At 40.3% G+C, this 17,491-nt stretch overlaps 1 protein-coding gene across 1 annotated transcript in view; it reads right to left on the bottom strand.

The window, feature by feature from the left end:
• Window positions 1–17,491, bottom strand: part of ENOSF1 (enolase superfamily member 1) — an 852,891-nt gene that overhangs the window by 84,035 nt on the left and 751,365 nt on the right. The window contains exon 14 of the mRNA XM_044065235.1: window positions 11,395–11,494. Within this exon, the coding sequence (XP_043921170.1) occupies window positions 11,395–11,494 (100 nt within the window). The remainder of the gene's footprint in view (window positions 1–11,394; window positions 11,495–17,491) is intronic.

Raw genomic sequence — 17,491 nt, 5'->3', positions numbered from 1 at the left:
AGAAGGTTGATTTTGCAGACCTCCTCTGCCTCCAGGACAGCGTCTGTTATCAAATCCCCTTCAACAGCCAGAAGAAGAGGATTCCTGAGGAGCATCTTGAAAGGAAGACTGAACCCTGTGGAACCACAGCTTCTTACGACCCCACTGATTCTTGAAGAAGGAACACTGGGGAGTCAAAAACATGATTCCAACTGCGGACAAAGTCTTTCCCTCCTGCTTGCTGTAGGTCAAAGTTTCCTTGACAGAAGGACCAAACAAAGTAGATCCGTCAAATGGGGCATTGGTAAAGGACGCCTTAAAGTTATCCGCAAACCTGCAAAGGTGAAGTCAGGCATGATGCCTGATAGCAATGCCTGTGCCCGCTGCTCGAGAGGTGGCTTCAGCCACATTAGAGATCAACCTCATCAAGGCATTAGCAAGGGATGTGAGAGTAGAAAGCTTCAGAAAGACTAGCTTATGGCTCTGCTCTCCGGAGGCAGCAACTCTGAAAGGGAAGAGGAAAGCTCCAATACCAAATCCCTCTGCAGCCATGTGAAATGTGCTATGTAATTCTTAGTCCTCAGATCGAAAGCAGCTGAGGCATACACGTCCTTCCCAAAACAGTCAATCGTCCGTGACACTCTATTCAGGGGGTGGACCACAGGGCTCTGTTCCACGAACTCCTTTTTAGTGGCTGCAGCAACCACAATGGCAGCTGGGACATCCTTGCTCCAAAAGGCTTTTTCCTTAGGTGGACTCAGGAATTTGTCTACTCTCTTGGGGACTGGTTCGACTGTGTCCTGCTACTTCCACACCCTGCTGGAAATAAGCTGGATGAGCTCATCCACAGGGGGAGACACCCAGGAGGTAGATGGGCCCATCTTGAAGGCCTTCAGGAACATGGGCTCCTCCGAGGACAGGGTGGGGGAAGACCAACCACCCCGCTCTTTCAGAATCTTGATGATGTCCCCAAAGGACACCTCGGATGGAAGTCTGGAGGACCCGTCCCTTTCTTCAAAATCTGTGTCCTCAGTGAGGGACTCTTGAGGGGAGTCCAAGTGCCTCCTCTTGCATGTCCTCTTCCAAGGAGGCTCCTCCACCATGGGTTCTGGTGAGGACTCAGAAGAGGAGGGTACCAATGGGGGTTATGTCCTTCTGAAGGCTCTCATGGGAGGGCTGACCCCGAACGGATGATGAGGACTTGCCACCCAAAGTAGAATAAGGCTGGGGGGCAGTCCAGAGCCATGGTAGAGGCTGCTGACCATCCAGAGACAGTCCTCTATCACCCGGAGACAGACTGCAGGGAAGCCCCATCTTCAACCCCACTGCGTAAGGCCAACCAAGGAAGAAGGGGGAACCCTGACATAGTACCAACATCCCCGGATGATATCAGTCCTGAGCTGTCCAAAGCGGGAAGAGAATAGTCTGAACACTTTGGACTGGATACCCCACTCCAGTGTCCTCCATGGATCTCCCCGGCCCGAGGCATCACCAGCTCCAAGGGCAATAGAGCTGAGCTTGCCAGGGACCCAGGCAGTATGGCAATGGAAACACTACCCGACACCGATGGTCTCTCCCTGGGCATGCTCTGACCCTGGAGAACTGAACTCGCACAAGTCGGACAAAGACAGAGGAGTTCTGATGAAGGTGAACAGCCCCTCGGCAAGTAGCTAGGGGATGGTAACAAGCCAAGTTCAATTTGGGCTTTGAGGAAGCTCCTCATCATCTGATCCATGTCTGAAGGGAGCAAACTTCTGGCAGATCTGAGGAAACGGAAGAGCAGTCTGACTGAGCTGAAGGTCTACTGTCTCTAGTGGGTGACCTACTGGACTGTCTCAGATCTGACTTTCTAATAGTGTCTGGGACATCATGAATAATGATAGGCTCTGAGGAAGCTGTCAGATCCAACTGCCTGGATGGATCTGAGGGCAGTATGGACCCCATGGATGGATCCGATGGACCAGTCGGATCCTAGGGGGGTTTGGACCTGATCGGATCTGAGGACCTCCGAGCCTTTGAGGACGCGGATCTGACTGTGGGAGCCAAGGTTCTTTGAGATGATGACCCAGGAGCCAATGCCTTTGAGGCTGGAATTGGATCTGGAGAACTGGGATCAGACAGCCTTGGCTTTTAGCGGGAGAGTCCCAAGAGGAAGAGGGCTTCCTCTTGGGATCTGAAAGGGCTTTAGAGAGGGAACCTGACACCAGGGGACACCCTTTAGCAAGCCTTTTAAGCAACAACTTATTTCTGTGGTCTAGGAGAGCCCTGGGGTTGAATCCCACACAGATATCACATTCAACCTCTAAATGGGGCTCTCCTAGACAGTAGATGCACTCCTCATGCATATCGACGGGAGCTAACTTCCGATCAGATGAGGAGCAGCATCTGAACCCAGAAGGTTTGTCTGACATTCTAACAATACACAAACCCCCCAGCGCGCGCGCGCACGTACACACACACACACACACACACACACACACACACACACACACACACACACACACACACACACACTCACACTCAAAGGAAAGGAGGAGAGGGAAAGAGAGAGAAAGGAAGGGAAATATCACTAATGGAACAAGGCGGGAAACCTGGGTAAAACCCTAACGGACTGACCAACTGGCAAAAGGAGGGGAGGGAACTAGCTACTAAAAAATAAAAGAGAGAAAGGGGATAGAAAAATCCCAAGAAATACTAAAAAGGAGCTACTTATCTTTTAAAGAAGGCTTGAGCTTCAGAGAGCACATCCACTCACAATTTGCGGCAAATAAGATGTGAGGGTTATGGGTAGCAGGGGATCTTGGCAGGAGAGGTACTTCAGCTCAGGAGCTGTCTCTTGCACTGTCGGCTCAGATCCGAGGTCAGATCTAAGATCCATCCGTGATCAATAATGACACAGACAGCTTCAGATCTGTAATGTAAAATGCTTATAGGATATAAGACATGTATTTGAAAATGAAGGATAATCTGAGGCCAGATGAGAAAATAAGGCTTTGTGGAATTTTGGCCTGGAAGAATGTTCAAGTATATGCCTATTGTTTAAAAAAAAAGAAAAGTAATATAAAAATTCTGGACAGTCTGTAGTATGTGACATACAGGCAAAAAAAGATATAAGAATATTTAATATATCCTATCCACTCTGAAAGTAAACAAAATAATTAATCTGGAAAAATGACATCATATCTACTTACAGGAAGTGATGCAATGCTTGCAGGAGACTTAAATTGTGATGTTTTAAACAGAATTACAGTAGACAGTCAAATGTGAAGTGTAGCAAAATATTTATCTCTGCTGACTATCAAAGGTATGATTTAGCGGGTATACTTGCAATAGAGTAAATATTTAAAACTGCAAAAGATTTCAGCCAGGATTCAGAAACAGGCCAAACCATAATTCAGGTTGTGGCAAAAATGTTCTTTCCAGCAAGATCACAGAAACCAGTGATTCATCCCCCCAAGCACACAGCCATTCTACTTACCTGTCCTTGACTTACCAGAATGTCCTTGATGTTGCCTTTCATTTTTCCCATCCCTCCCTCGTAAATCACTAATGATTGCAAGTCAATCAATAATGCCAGTGATTAGAGTTACAGTATTCTTAGTGCTCAGAAAATGCATCATGATGCAAGACCTGTTGCTGTATCAGCTCTAAGTGAATTACAGTAATATTTAGAAAGACTTTCGGATGTTGTGTGGACTCCCCAATCCCCAGATTTGTCTGGAAGTCTTGAACATGGGCCCTGTATGTCATGGGCCATTACAGTCAGTCAATAATGATAGACATTAAAGCTTCATTGGTTTTCCATGCTTTGTGCCCCAAAACCTATGTTCTATTTACTTTGTAACTGGATTAGAGTATTAATCAAGACTCCCCTCCCCCATACATCTTTCATGTTGCACAACCTGTTGTCTACTAACTTTTAAAGTGACTTAGGGATTTATTTAATAATCCCCGGTGTCTAGTTTTGAAGGACTTGCTTGTTATTCAAGGGAAGTTTAGGTATGGCAGTCCCTCCCACACCCCACTGTACATCAAACACCCCCTTAACCCAATCTCACTCATGCACGCACGCACACACACAAACAAACACACACACACACACCTACCCTACCTATCCCCTAACTAGCCGCCCACTCCCCACTGTGACTACCCAGGCAGACACACACACACCTTACAGCACTCATAGCTTGACGCACACTCACACATGTACCACAAACACACCCCTACACTACCTATCTGCTAAACTCACTGGCACTTACCTCTAATGTGATCTCTTCACTGAGAGTAATGACTGATGGCAAATTTTTGGATGAGTTAATCAATGTGGCTAACAGGATTTATACGCCTGCGTGGTTCCTATGCCCATATACTGCTCCCCCAACATGCCTCAATAGCATTTGTTGTAGGCCAGAGAGACAGCCCCTGTCTTGCTGCACCTCTTCAAGGTAAAGCATTGTAGTAGGGCTGTCTCTGAATCAGAAATGGGTATTGCCAATAGTAAAAAGGAACTGCTGCTAGTGGGAATGTTTTTGAATTCCATCCTAAGTTTCAAATGATATCACAGAGGTGAGTGAACATATTACTAGATTTTCTTAACACCTAGCAATTTGCAGTAGGTCTGAAGTGAACAGTGACACTATAACGACACTGAAGGGCATTCAGAGGTTGAATGATAAAATATGGTAGGACAAGAGAAGGGGTTGAAGAAAGCCCAGTCTTTATAATAGGATGATCACTCAAGAGTGAAACAGCTTTATAGCTGTACAGGATTCTGGTGGGGTGCTTTCAAAGATAAGGTACTTCCAAAGTATGTAAAACAAAGCATAAAAGTGACAAAAATGTATGGTGGTACAAACACAAACATATTCAAAAAAACATGAGAAAATGTATTAAAAATGAAAATATATTGCAAGAAATCTAGGACTTTGACATGGGTATTTTTAATATATAATGTTCGCTAAAAGCTTCTTGGTGTACCTCAAAAGGTAGCAGTTTGTGTTCTCATTTATTCGTATGGTACTTTCTTGCCAAGTATTTGCGCTCTCTTGCAATTTCTTGTTAAATAACTGTATTCTCTTTTACTGCCATTGTGTCCAGATCATGACTGAAAAGTGATTTGAGACCACTGCACTTACGCAACGGACACATCAGTCAATAAACAAATAAATATGATTTCCTGCAGTGATTTAATAGTTTGTTTCTTCACTGTTCCTTAAAGAATGATTACACTGTGGTAGCAATAATGCAATACATAAGTAGTTTGGCTCAAAGTGAAAGAAATGGAAATGTGCTTATGGATGCACTGGACACTCTTGGTTTTCATGTTGCTCTTTTTAACTACTATCTGTTTAGTGTTCAGTGCCGTATTTCACATTTGTGGAACAATGTGGTTAAGCAGAGGCAAATATGCACAATATCTGAATTAACATATTTATCTTAGGGAAGTATCTTGCTGACGATATCTTTGTCTTTCTGTAGCAGTTAACACATGAGGAAGGAAGGAAGGACCAAAGTTCGGGAGAAGGGAGGCTAGTATTTAATTAGACGTGTTTTGCATATATAACGCAAAATAACTGCAGCTGCTAGACTTAAATAACAGTATTAATTGTCCCTATTAACTTCGGGACACTAACCTTTTCAAAATAACAGAAAAAGGTTGATGAATACTCTTAATTGTATCAATTGATATTCAAAGGGATCCTCAATGACAGTCCTATGGCTGGGTCCTTCCTTTTCACCAATCAGCATTTGGTGTTTTTTAAGTACACCTTACTCCAAAAAAATGTGTAAGACAAGTGGTAGCACACATTGTGAAAGCTGGCAATTTACTGGCCACATGGACAACTATTTTTTTTTTTTTTTTATCTATGAATGAGAAATCTGAACTTTTTGTGACATAAGCTATGAATGTGTTCCCAACTGTGTGCGCAGCATTGAAGAGCTGGCAGGCTCTGGGGTTAGATGCTCTTAAGTAGCTGGGGAACGATATCATGGTGTGTGTCAGCAGTGGGCAAGGTATCTCCTAATAAAGATACTGAATAATAACTAGTGGGAATGATGAACTCAAACCAGAAATGGCAAGCACGCACACACACACACACACACACACACACACACACACACACACACACACACACACACACACACACACACACACACACTGTGCTTGATGTCCAGCATGAAAAAAAATCCCCTAAAATTTCTAATTTATGAGAAAAATGTCAAACATTGCACATTATACACTTTTCACCTTTAACTCAGCAGCAACAAGAAAAAGACAACAAAAAAAGATCACAAACAAAAAACATTGCTTGTTAACTGATACTGATTCCACAATGTCCCATTTCAGCCATAGCCCAGAAACAATGTCTGGTTAAGTGACTTGCTCAGTCACACAATAGGCAAATGGAGGCTGAGGGAATCAAACTTTCAGTACTGGAAGATGAAGCAGTAGATATCAGTAATGGAGCCTTACACATTTGTGCTAACTGCCAAACAAAAACTCAGACATGTCTTCCAAACTTGTGTTTCTACAAAATATCTCTTAAGGCAAGACTGCAAACCTCAACTTTTTTTAAGAAAAACAAAGAGAATGTTTGTCCAATAATCTGCAAGTTGTGAAAAACAATAAAACTAGTGGAAGTTTATCAAAACCACGTACTTAAAACTACTAAGGAGTTTCCTTCCAAGCAATATGATATTTTACTTGCTTTGTAGAGCAAAATGCATGCTTATAAGTAAGAATGTTTAACAATCACAGAGCAAAGTGCTGAGCTGTCCACCTAAAAATCATTACCCACAGAGACAGTAAAATCATGTTAGGAATAGCAAAATGTTTAATAGGAATGTACATGTACAGAGGCCATCCTCACAGCCAGTAGCCACAGACGATCTTGTCATCTCCCACTTTGCCACACAATGCTCTGACCATGCTTAGTACTTCATCCTCTCCATAACACAGAAATAGTGGACGGCTACAGGGTGAAATGAGATATCATGCAGGAGGTGATACAGACATGTTGCCCTCATATGCAGGCTCATGGAATACCTATCCCTGTAGACAACAATGCATGTATAGCTATAAGAATACTGGCCACAGGGACCTTATGGTGACCAGTGGAGGATATGGTGGATGTATCCCACATTTTTGCGTTAAGGATACCATACCAGCTTCTCAATTCTATGCTACACTATGTGGAACAATATATGTGGTTCCCATACACTTTCGAGGAAAGAAACACCGCTATGTGAGTATTTTATAATACAGCTCATTTATCAGAGGTACTGGAAGCCACTAACTGCACCCACATTGTCATTAAGGCCCCACCTAAGGCACAAGAACAATGGTATATCAACCATAAGGATTTCCATTCCATTGACTGCTAGATGGTTTGCAATACATAGCATATGATATAAAATGCACAAGTATGCCACCCAGGCTATGCTCAGAATTCCCACATAGCACAAACATGAACCCATATCTGTGTTTGTGAAGAGTGACTTCCTCCAGGGACATGTACCTGTGATGTTAGATATGTCATAAACCCACAGGAAATGACATTGATAAGAAACAAAAGAGACCATGGCAGCAAATGCATACAGCATCACCTTGTCACAAACCTGAAACTTCACTAAATGTGTGTCTGGATTCATAAAGGCCCATTTCTACTGTCTAGACATCTCCCCTGCAGTATGATCCTGAAACAAGCAGTAAAATGTTTGCCGTATGTGTAATACTATGCATGTTGACTTGTACACAAATGCAGTAGGGCATAAACATTGGGGAAGTGGAAGTATGAGAGTTAGCTGCAGAGGAGGTGTGCCTGTTGAGGTGCATGTGGAGATGCCAGCTGCAGGGGATGACCATATGAGGTAAAGGCAGGTGCAGTATGCCAAGGAACTGACTAAGAGATAGCATCTGGTTCACAACTAAGGGCGGCCAGATTAGATATAACAAAGATTAACAATGATGCATGCAGTACTAATATTAGGTTATGCTGCACCATGAATGGACTAGTCTCACTGTGCATCAGACACAGGCTACCCTGGTAAAAGAGTGTTGAAGTGCCTTTAAGAACAAAATGACCATACTCGGAAGCGATATACTTTTGACTTAGACAGGCTGCATTGCATGATATGTATATTAGATAATACCCACCAGGGGCATCATTCACTTGAGCTGCTCAGTGAAGTTCCACACCAAAGTCAAATCCTCCACCGAGTAAGAACGAGTAGTCATGCCCACCAGCAGATGTGTTAGGCACTTTTCTGTGTCAATTAGTAACCCTTTAATCCTTTGCAAGGCAGGCTGCCTTGCTGCAAGTGTTATAAATCATGTTGCTGGCCCTACATCATAGCTGCATTCTTGTGCTGTTGTAGCCACTAACACCATTGACTTGTTCAACAAAGTCCCACCAGACACTCTGGTGAAAGGTCCAGTCTTTCTTATCTGTAATAAAGTGTCCTCTGACCATGTTCACACAGGGCCTGCAACAGAATACAATTCTCTGCCTTGGAGAACTTCTCTACCCTCTTTTGCTCCTTCTCAGACATCCTGTTCTTAAGGTATAAGGACACGTGTAAGCTACTGGCCTGTTATACCCCCCACATATATCAGTACCCCACAAAAAGTCCAGTGTTACCACAGACTGTCTTACATCTGGCAAAGAAACAGGCACATGCTACCATTGAAGGTGTGGCAGTCAGTAGGTCATCCTATGTGTTCTCCTTACAAATACTGAAGAGCAGCATTTACTTCTGAAGAATTCCCTGCTGTCAGAAATTATCAGTGGCATGACATGTCCTGTGTGTCATGAGCCCATCATATCATATACACAGCTTGTACCACAAATGTAGATATATATATATATATATATATATATATATATATATATATATATAGTTGCATTCCTCTGTGCCCTGTCTGTCCCTATAACTGCTGAAGTGCTACTTGCCTTTCCCATGTACCTGTATGCCATTTTATGTCAACAACCCAGCCCATATCCTGGACTTTCAACAAAGCCACAGGTATGTAAGCTCTGTGACCTTAATCCACTGGTGTAAGATCTCTAACCTTGTATATGTGTGTGTGTTTGTAGCACAGCAGTAGGCTGATGTCTAGTCCAAGCCATTTGTTAGCATGCCACTGATACCCATTATGATGGCTCCCACACTGAGAAGTACATGTACATGTCAGTATGCTCCCAACCATGACCCAGAGAAACATGTTGCAGAGGTATTACAACACTGTCCATGAAAGAACAGTAGATTTTTTAAAAATCAAAAACAGTCTGAAAAACAAAGAACAGGTGTTGTTCCCCTCACCCACCAAATACTATTAAGCAGTACAAGGAATTCATAGTTGGGAATGAAAATCCCCCCATGAAAACTAGAGGTAATCAGTGGGAAAAGAAAGTGCACCAAGAATGAAGACCATCGTCACAAACAACATTTTGCAATGCATGATCATTTCCAGTCACATTCTTTGGAGACACAAGTTAAAACAGCTTTCCCCACTCAGAACCACAACCCAGGATATTGCTTGAAACACCATTCAAACCACAAAAATCCAACAATCAAGAGTGTCACAGTGAGTGCTGCCCTATTTAGAACCTCTCTTCCCCATCTCAATATGACAGAGGAGGATAATTCTGGGTAACTACACCAATACAATACATAGTATAAAGGGAGGTCATAATTGTATCCTAGCCAACTCCCTCAGCCTGCACGTCTTGCCTCCTACAGAAACAAAACATATCTAACACAGTGACAATTTATGCACAGTAGTAGCACAGTTCATAGCATGTTAATAACTCCTGCTTTCATGCATATCCCCAATCAGCAGTCAGTTATGCTGAACATGGTCCCACCTCCAGTAAATCCCAATACAGCTCAGCAAACAACAGTAGACCTGCATTTGAGGTACAAAAGCAGTTTTCTAACATGTGCAGACAATTATCTCCTGTTCCCTTACCTCAGCTTTTTTGGTTTTGCAATGTTTAATAAGAATTTAAAAGAAGAAAAGTGTATTCCTTTGCCAACCTGTACAGCAAATTCCTTAGCACGGTGAATACCATTATAGCCATGGCTGTACTTATTAAGCAGTTTCAAGGCTCTCTGTATAGGAGTTATGGTAATGAGTGAATTTCATGTAAATGCCTCTGAACTGCACCTTTTTTGCTCTATGCACCTGCCCATGGCTGCATTATGATGCTCACCCTAGACTGTTCTCTCATTCACATGAGTAACTGCAAAGCGCATTGTGTACGTATGCGGGTGGACACCAGCATGCACATGGATGTATGTAACGTATCAATACACCTCACACAGGTGGAACACAGCAACAGTGGAAGTACACATGGTCACTGCAAGCTATTTGTGAAATATGAAACCACATATTCACTGGCAATGCCATTTATGGAAGCAGATTTATCAGTCAGATGGCTGTCACGGTGCCAAATGTCTCCTACATAGCTTACGGTCACATTGCACTTTTTGGCCTGGTTGCATTAGCCACTGCATGGCTACACAAGAAAAGTTTCTGAAACTTGGGGAATATCTAATCACTTTCTGTTGACTTTCCAGGAATTAAAACAAAAATGCATAATGAATAAATGATGTCTCCAAATTTGCTAAGAGGAAAAAAAATGTCCTTTACTTCTTTCAAGAATCAGCACATTCCACTAAAATGTGTTCACCTAGAAACATCCTCAGTATTCAAAAAAATGTTTCACAACTATCAAAAAAAACCCATAGAAATACTAAATTCATGTAACTGCTGCTGAAATGAACTTCTGATGGAAACAGCCTTTGAGAACTACGACAGCTTTTAGACCAAATGAATGATGCTGTTTTAACCAGCACCTGAGCCAGGCACAGTTCAGTATGTTCTTCATAATATGTATGGTGAAATTATTTAATTCATGTAATTCTGTTGTACTATGTTAGATTAAAAGAATAACATAATAACACAAATACAGTAATTGGATTTAGCTACTTGATCTGACTACAAGAGCATCACACATCAAACTGTATAGCCATTACTAAAAATCTTATTTCAGAATTACAGCTTAACTTATTTTCAACAGAATTATTTTGTAAACTGTACAGCCATTAGTAAAAAGTCTTATTTCAGAGTTACTGCAGAATTTATAGTTATTTTCAATAGAATTTGATACTAGATGATGTAACTCTCTTGCCAAGTGATATTAACAGTTTACTTAAAGATACATTAACAGCTTATAAAAGGCATATTGTTATTAAACCTGAGGAAAGGCCGTGCTAAGAAATGACAGTTAAAATTAAGGAGCATTCTGAAGGAATATCCTTTAGTCTTTTAATCAGTCAACACATCTAAATATTTTGATTATGCATTTCTGTGCTTTATTTCATAGACATTTTCTTTTAAATGTTTACCTGTTTTCCAGACTGCCTGAAATAGCAATATAATCAAATATTATGAGGTGCTGTACCACTTCGCAGAGCCCTACTCCCCCAGCATGGGGACACACGGGGACTAGAAGGAAACAAAGAAGAACATCTGTTATACAGCATAAATAAAGAGCCATTCTAAAAGAATAACAGTACAACTTTTTAAACCCAAGTATTCCTGAAAGGACCGAAAACAAGAGACAGTTCACAGAAACTAAAATAGTGGCAATGCTCATTTTTTTATCCTTAATGGATGATCATTAATAACATGCTACCTCTTATGTTTGAGAATGTACCCTCTGATGGTGCATTCAGTAGAATATCTAATGGGAAGGACACAAGACAGCTGGCAGCCTTTTTAAGGCCTGGAGGGGGAGATGATATTTACTTTTTATTCTGCCAGGTGCTTTTTTTTCACAAAAACATATGGGACAACATAAAATATGCAGTCTGGTGCTCAACATATTAGTTTTCCTGTTCAACTTCCATAAAAAAACTAGTACATGCAAACGTAAATAAGCTGAAGGAAGAACATCTGTAACCTTGTAATTTATCACAGCTGTTGTAACTTCTTCTTTCCCCATCCTAAACTTACTTAAATCTATCTGTTGACCACCATCCCACCATTCTTGCTGGAAGTATATTACAGGTCTCCATCACTGTCTCCCAAAAAAGTACTTTATGAAGCAGCTGTGAACCTTTTAACTGTCACTTTTATCCACTCTTCCCCATTAAGTTGACCCCCAATTGACACCTATGAAAAAGACAGCACCCATTATGTCCCCAGTTCTGTTTTTTTTCCCTGTATACTCTTCCTTCAGTCTGAGGTCATCACTCATCCTTTAACCTCCTTAGTGGCTGCCATCTATATGCTCTCCACAGCTGCCTAATGACATATGTTTACAGCACCCTAAACCATAAACATTATTGTACAAGTGGCCCTATCAGTATCCTGTACAACTGAAGAATGGTATCTACCACTTTTGAGTTTACCTCCTTCACTTTTAAGAGTTACATCCTACTGGTGTTTGTCACAGCCCACTCATACTGTTGGTCCCTTCTCTTGCAGAAGGTGAAGAGGGTTAAGGCTGTGAGCTGTAGTTCTTGTGGTACAAGGTTTGATTCCCTCAGCTTTCATTTGCCTACTGTGTTACCTTGAGCAAGTCACGTACAAAAATACTGCTCCTGGGTCACCCCTCAAAAGGGACTGTGTCCACTATGCCTATCTGGTTAAAAATTGGGTATTATTATTATTATTACATTGCTCAAATGCATTTTAAGTATGAGAAATACCTCAGATCATCTTCCGTTTCGATCATGCAAGAATCAAGTATTAGAATGTACTCTACCACAAACATCCTCCATGCCACCCCGGAGTGTGTAACTTTAACTTCATTAGATAACTCGAAGATGCCAAATACCCAAAAAAGTTGAACCCTCCATCTCAAGTACTGCAGATTTACATTAATACTACTGTCTATTACTCATTGAGATACACTGGATACACATATGTTACACATGACCAGGCTCAGTACAAATTCTTGTGGCAACCTACTGGATACTGACTTCTTGGTAGATGACTGCATCCCCTGTCCTAGTCCTACAACTCTTATATCAGCCTTATAAGAACATTTCTAAATCAATTTTATCACTGTAGATATACTGCATATTTAACAAGTGCCCCAACCTGATTGTATTTGAAAACTTAATGGATAGAAATTGGATATAATGCTGTAGTTTTAAATAAAATTTCTTTAATTGGAGAAATGCTTGGTGTCCAAATATATATCTTTACAACTTCATAGCAAGGTATGTGACTGCCATGAGATCTTTTACATCCAACTGAGTTACCACCAACTCAGGTAGATAAGACAATTAGTTAAACACCTCTTCCTAGGAATGGCACCTTAGGAGTGCAACCCCCCCCACACACACACACACACTGCAGTGTAGTGTCAATAATGAAATAGGATAATAGAATGGAACTGCTAGAATCCACAGCTCAACTGTTTTCTTAACAAAATTTGATTTTTTTTTCCTCACTGCACATGACTCACTACTTTACTCACCAATTTCCTTACACAAATCTATGTTCAAAATTGGCCACTTGTCTTGATAGTCTCCTGTAGATTGCATTGTTCACTAAATTACATATCCTGAAAGCCTCTGTCTCTCTCTCACTGTACTTACCTAGAGCAAATACAATTCCAATATACTAAAACCCCCACCTCAGCTGCTCTGCTGTATCCAAGGAGTTCTATAATTCTATAAAATCCATAGATTGGACCTCTTTGCTTAAGTAAGGATGTGACAACTAGGCACAATACTTCTGATTGAGTCTTCCCAGGGATCTAAAGAGAAGGCCGTATGAATTCTAGTTCATTTATTTTTAGGCTAGTCTTCTAACAGCTTGAGACATGTCAGATACAGGCAGAGAAGTGTTTCCACCAAAATTAGAATATTTAGTCTGACGAATTATCACCCATACCTCTATCAGGAAAACTGCTTGCCTAAATATCCCTTAAAACAGAGCAGCAGGGGAATGTGGTGATAAGGGGCTACAGGTATACAGCTATGTTAAGCAGAGGCAGGGGAAAAAAACTGTGACACAAAAGGGGAACAATCACAAACTGCATTTGTCACTTTGTGCTACAAACCCCGTCTTGAGGTCTGCCTTCCTTCCAATCACACCTCTACTGTTAATATATTCCCAAGTGTTCACAGTGTGAGAGATGAGAAGGCCTTCTGCAGGACTCAACTCATGAACCTGTTCTCCTTCACTTGTAAAATCAAAGTCCTCCTTTTATTCACAGAATACAAGTGTTATATCTGCACATGCCACGGTTTTGGCTTGTTGCCGTTTGGGAACAAATTTGCTGTTTCAAATGTGCAGCATATAATTTTTCTGTTGTTGCTGTCATCACTACTGCATTGTATTCTACTCATCAGCACTGATGCTCATTACTTCTTGATTGACACAGTATCAGCACAACTGCTACTTTACTCTTACTAGTGTCATTTTATCGTTGCAACCTTCCACTGTATTTCCCTTTTCTTGTAAATAGTTTTTTCACCCTTTATTATTCTTATCCAGTATTATAGAATGACCTTTTATTAGAAAGTTTTATGTGGATCATGTTCCACAGTGTGAGAATACATCTGTATGCCAGACTTGTGGTTTAGGCTGTCAGAGAATAGTTATCCGTGGCCAAGTAAACCTGCTCATCGCAAAAAAAAAAAAATATATATATATATATATATATATATATATATATATATATATATATATATATAGCTATAAATGCCCACGCGCATAAGTTTTTGTGTTGATGTTTCTTTTAACAAGGACCCAAAAGTCCTTTACTACAGATTAGAACACAAGGAGGTTTATTTACTGACTTCCTAAAGGTTAAACAGTATGCAAATGTAACCAAATAGGATTCAGATCCAGGTGACTAACTTCTCAACCAAACACTTTTAACCACTGTACTACCAGAAGAATTAAATGTCAGTAATAAAGATAATTATATGTCTCAAAATGTGACGAGAGGCATCACATGGCTGTTAGTACTGTAATTAGTATGATTAATGTTGTTGTTGTTCTTCTTCTTTTGGCTTATCCCGGTTAGGGGTCGCCACAGCGGAACTCCAGTCCGCTAATGATTGGCAGTAGATTTTTACAGTGCCGAGGTGCCAGCCCGACGCCCAACCTTCAACAAAGGCACGCCCATACACGCATGTCTTTCGACATGCCACTCGACCGCGGGGTGGACATGCAGACTCCACACAGAAAGCGCTCTGATTAATACAAAGGTCATATCACTGACATAAGCTCTATAGAAAAAACTGTGGCTGTAAAATAACTCATTTAAATGCAACTATGATAAAAATACAACACAAACTAGTTTTAGTATTTTTACTATTATTGTGCAACAAAAATATTCTAATTAGCAGGTTTGGAAGACATAATTGATGATTTGGGGACAACACAAAATGAATTTCCTTTGTTTAAATATATACTAATATACAGTTTGATAAAACAAGATGCAACCTACCTCTTGGCAATTAACCAACAGAAGCATGTGATAATTACACAGACAGGGTAATTCTTCCCATCCTTTCTACACCATCACAGATTTGACCACTAATAAAAAGGAAGTAAGTGCCAATAACCAATACTTTATTTATTTATTTAACATTTGTTAATCGAGAAAGTCAGACTTGGTACAAAGCCAATTTTCAGAGGAGGCCCAGGGAGAAACGCTCCAGATGCATGTCTGTTTGTAATGTGGGAGGAAACTGCAGCACCCGGAGGAAACCCACACGAACGCAGGGAGGACATACAGACTCCACACAGAAGGCTCCCCAGCCGAGAATCGAATCAGAGAACCTCTTGCTGTGAGGCGACAATGCTACCGCTGCACCACTGCACTGTCCAACCAAGAACTTAAAACCAAGAACGAAAGGCACTGGTAGACTGCCGTAAATGCCAAAATCCACTTTATTCAGTAAAACAAGGGTAAAAACACATACAAATAATACATAAACGCCACAACTAATTTCTTAGTGTTTTTGTTAACTTGACTTCATCAGATGTAGAATCATAGACTTTCCAGAATATTCTCTTATGTTCAGGCAATCTCTTATACTTTTGATACAAACACTATTATGTCAATTCTTAATAATACATACAGACACATACACACACACACACATATATATATATATATATATATATATATATATATATATACTCGCACACACATATATGTACATTAATTACCAATTTCATTTTCTACCAGTTATCATAATTATATAACATACTATTATAGATAGCAACAGGGGACAGTAAATGTTGCACAGTATTTTAACATAATAACAAGTAGCATTAAATATTGCTAAGTGCCTAATTTACCACAGCTTGAAGTGTTATAAAGATTATAACACACTAATCTATGCAGCTTGCATAACTAATACAAAATATAAATCTGTGATGTAACTCTGATCAGTATGGAAAAGAAAACAAGCACAATTCCACTTTGCTTGGAACTTAATGTGCTCTGAACAGCATCCATTACTTAACTCTGCAGAATATTATTTATTACAAAAATCACTAAAATATAATTTGCTAATTAATAATGTTAGCTGAAGACTTGTACAACAGCTAAGTAAACTTTAAATCAAGTAAAGCAGCTTTGTCTTTGAAATTAAACTGAGTTTTACCCTTAGAATTACATGTTGTCATTTCATTTGGACCTACTTTGTAAAATAAGTAATTTATCAGATTTTATATGCTGAAACTTTTGTTTAATCAAGCCATTACACTTTTTATGGAAATAGCAATGTATGGAAGAATAAAAGAATGAACTTGGATATGTTTCAGATCTCTGAAATTAATCCATATTCATATGCATAACTTTCCAGTTTTCCATTTAAATCAGATAAATTAAATAGTATGATGCAAACACATTATGGCCTTTTAATACAGTATCTCTGAATAGCATAACAGTATTTTTAAATAATTTCTATTAGACTGAAATTATTTTAGTACAAGCTTCAACCACTACATAAAGTAATATTAAACCACCATTTAACATAGGTTCACTAGATGGCAGTGTGGCCTTTTCTTAATTTAATTAAAACAACACAGACATGAAACCCTGCACATTTTTTAAATATATTTTATCTATGATAACTGTATACCAGACTATTGTTGCAACAGCACTTATTACTTGGACTTAACTGCAAAAGGCCCAATCTCCAGCCTGACTTCCAAAGTTCAGCACCCCACCCTCTCAGGCCAGGCAAATATCCACCACTTAGGGATGTCAGGACATTCCCCATATACAGCTGACATCCATCTATACCATTGTAGAGCTTCCTTGCCCAATTTCCACCCTGCTAGAGTCTAAGCAAGGTTCTAAACTCCCTGTATCAAAAACACTAAAACAAAAAATGAGGTCAGACAGAAAAAACAATCAATAACAACTAAATGAAAACTCCAGCCATGCTAGAACTTCCACTGGGTGACCTCTCAAACCTCTTGTATCAGCTGCACATGGGATATATGCAAATGACCCTT

This window comes from Protopterus annectens, chromosome 3.part0, assembly GCF_019279795.1.
Source record: "Protopterus annectens isolate FY-2018-M chromosome 3.part0, PAN1.0, whole genome shotgun sequence".
NCBI lineage: Eukaryota > Metazoa > Chordata > Ceratodontiformes > Protopteridae > Protopterus > Protopterus annectens.
The sequence above is the reverse complement of the archived record's forward strand: the minus strand, read 5'-3'. Positions and strand labels throughout refer to the sequence as shown.